At 55.9% G+C, this 1,414-nt stretch overlaps 1 protein-coding gene across 1 annotated transcript in view; it reads left to right on the top strand.

Annotated features, from left to right (window-relative positions):
- Adm2 (adrenomedullin 2) overlaps positions 1-793 on the top strand; it is a 1,536-nt gene extending 743 nt beyond the window's left edge. Inside the window, exon 3 of the mRNA XM_005354348.2 lies at positions 457-793. Coding sequence (XP_005354405.1) covers positions 457-793 — 337 coding nt within the window. The remainder of the gene's footprint in view (positions 1-456) is intronic.
- Positions 794-1,414: the final 621 nt, after the last annotated feature.

Raw genomic sequence — 1,414 nt, 5'->3', positions numbered from 1 at the left:
AGAGAGAAGAGAGAAGAGAGAAGGAGAGGAGAGAAGGGCAGGGAGAGAGAATAAACTCTTACACAAAAGGTTTCCTGGAGCAAGGGAGTCTAGAAGAAGCATTCTCAGGGAAGAACCCGGGGAGGTCTTTTGAATTCTAAGAGCCGTGGCCCACAGAGCCTATGTGACTTGGAGACCTTTGCCCAGAGTGGTGCTGATAATGGTACATGTGACTTGGGCTACGTGGATGGCCCGGCCGCCAGTAAGCTCAGCGGGCTACTTGGCTTCCCCTCCTAGTCTTCAGGTCGGAGACAGGGTCAGGCTTTGGGTTTCCCCTGGTCTGAGGCCAGGCTTTTAGGGAAGCTGTGGGCTTCCTCTGTCAGTGCTCTCAGACTGTACAGAGAAGTAGATGGGATTAAGTGCCTTTGGAAGGCTATGCCAGGCCTCTGAGTTTGCATCTTTCTTTTCCTTCTGCAGAGACTCCCCAGCAAAGGCTTCATCCAGTGACCTGCAGCCTGGACACTCTTCCCTCCGGTCAGCAGCCTGGAAGCCTCTTCGTGCTCCCCAGCCACAGGGAAGGGGCAACCCGACCCTTGCTATGGTTCATCTGCTTCAGAATGGTGGCTCACGACACCCAGGTCCCCAGCGACACTTGGGACCCCGAAGACCCCACGCCCAGCTTCTGCGTGTGGGCTGTGTCCTGGGCACCTGCCAAGTGCAGAATCTCAGCCACCGCCTATGGCAGCTGGTCCGACCAGCGGGCCAGCGAGACTCAGCTCCCGTCGATCCCAGCAGCCCCCACAGTTATGGCTGAGGTGGGTCCTAACTGGTCCACTGGAGGGCTGTACTCTCATCCCAGAGCTGCAGCTGAGCTCCACACTCTGGCCCAGTTCTCTGGAGGTCCTGCGGGCAGCAAGTCCTCATGGCTTTGGAGACTGTAAACCTAAACCTATAAGGATGTATGGATCCAGGCTGTAGAATCTGCACCGCCAGGGACCTGTGTGTCCCAGAACTGTGCACACTTGGGGAACAGGTGCTTGGCAGAAGTGTTGGCAGTATCACACGCCACAAAGAACTCGAAAGGAGTGTGCCTAAAGAAATACAGCAAAGCCAGAGCCTTAAACACAGCCCCATCTATGACCAAGCAGGAGAAAAAGGCTAGAGTGGCCCCTGGGACCCCCACCCAACTGGGAATTAAAGCCTCTCTGTGGGCTGAAGCTGTGGTCACTCTGTTGTGCAGTTTGCTCTTCTGTGACTGACCTGGAATTGTGACTTTTCCTTGTTCGCATCCTGAGTCAGGAGGGGCAGAAAGAGGGGCTATATCCTGGGGTAGAGGAAAGAGATCTCCCGCGGCTGTCGCCAACCTGGAGCCCAGGCCACGGTGGTGATGGAGACTCCTGGGACATTCTGGAACAAAGAACAGCAGAGCAACCCT

The sequence above is a fragment of the Microtus ochrogaster genome, chromosome 15 (genome assembly GCF_000317375.1).
Source record: "Microtus ochrogaster isolate Prairie Vole_2 chromosome 15, MicOch1.0, whole genome shotgun sequence".
Classification (NCBI taxonomy): Eukaryota; Metazoa; Chordata; class Mammalia; order Rodentia; family Cricetidae; genus Microtus; species Microtus ochrogaster.
This window is presented reverse-complemented; position numbering and strand designations above follow the sequence as displayed.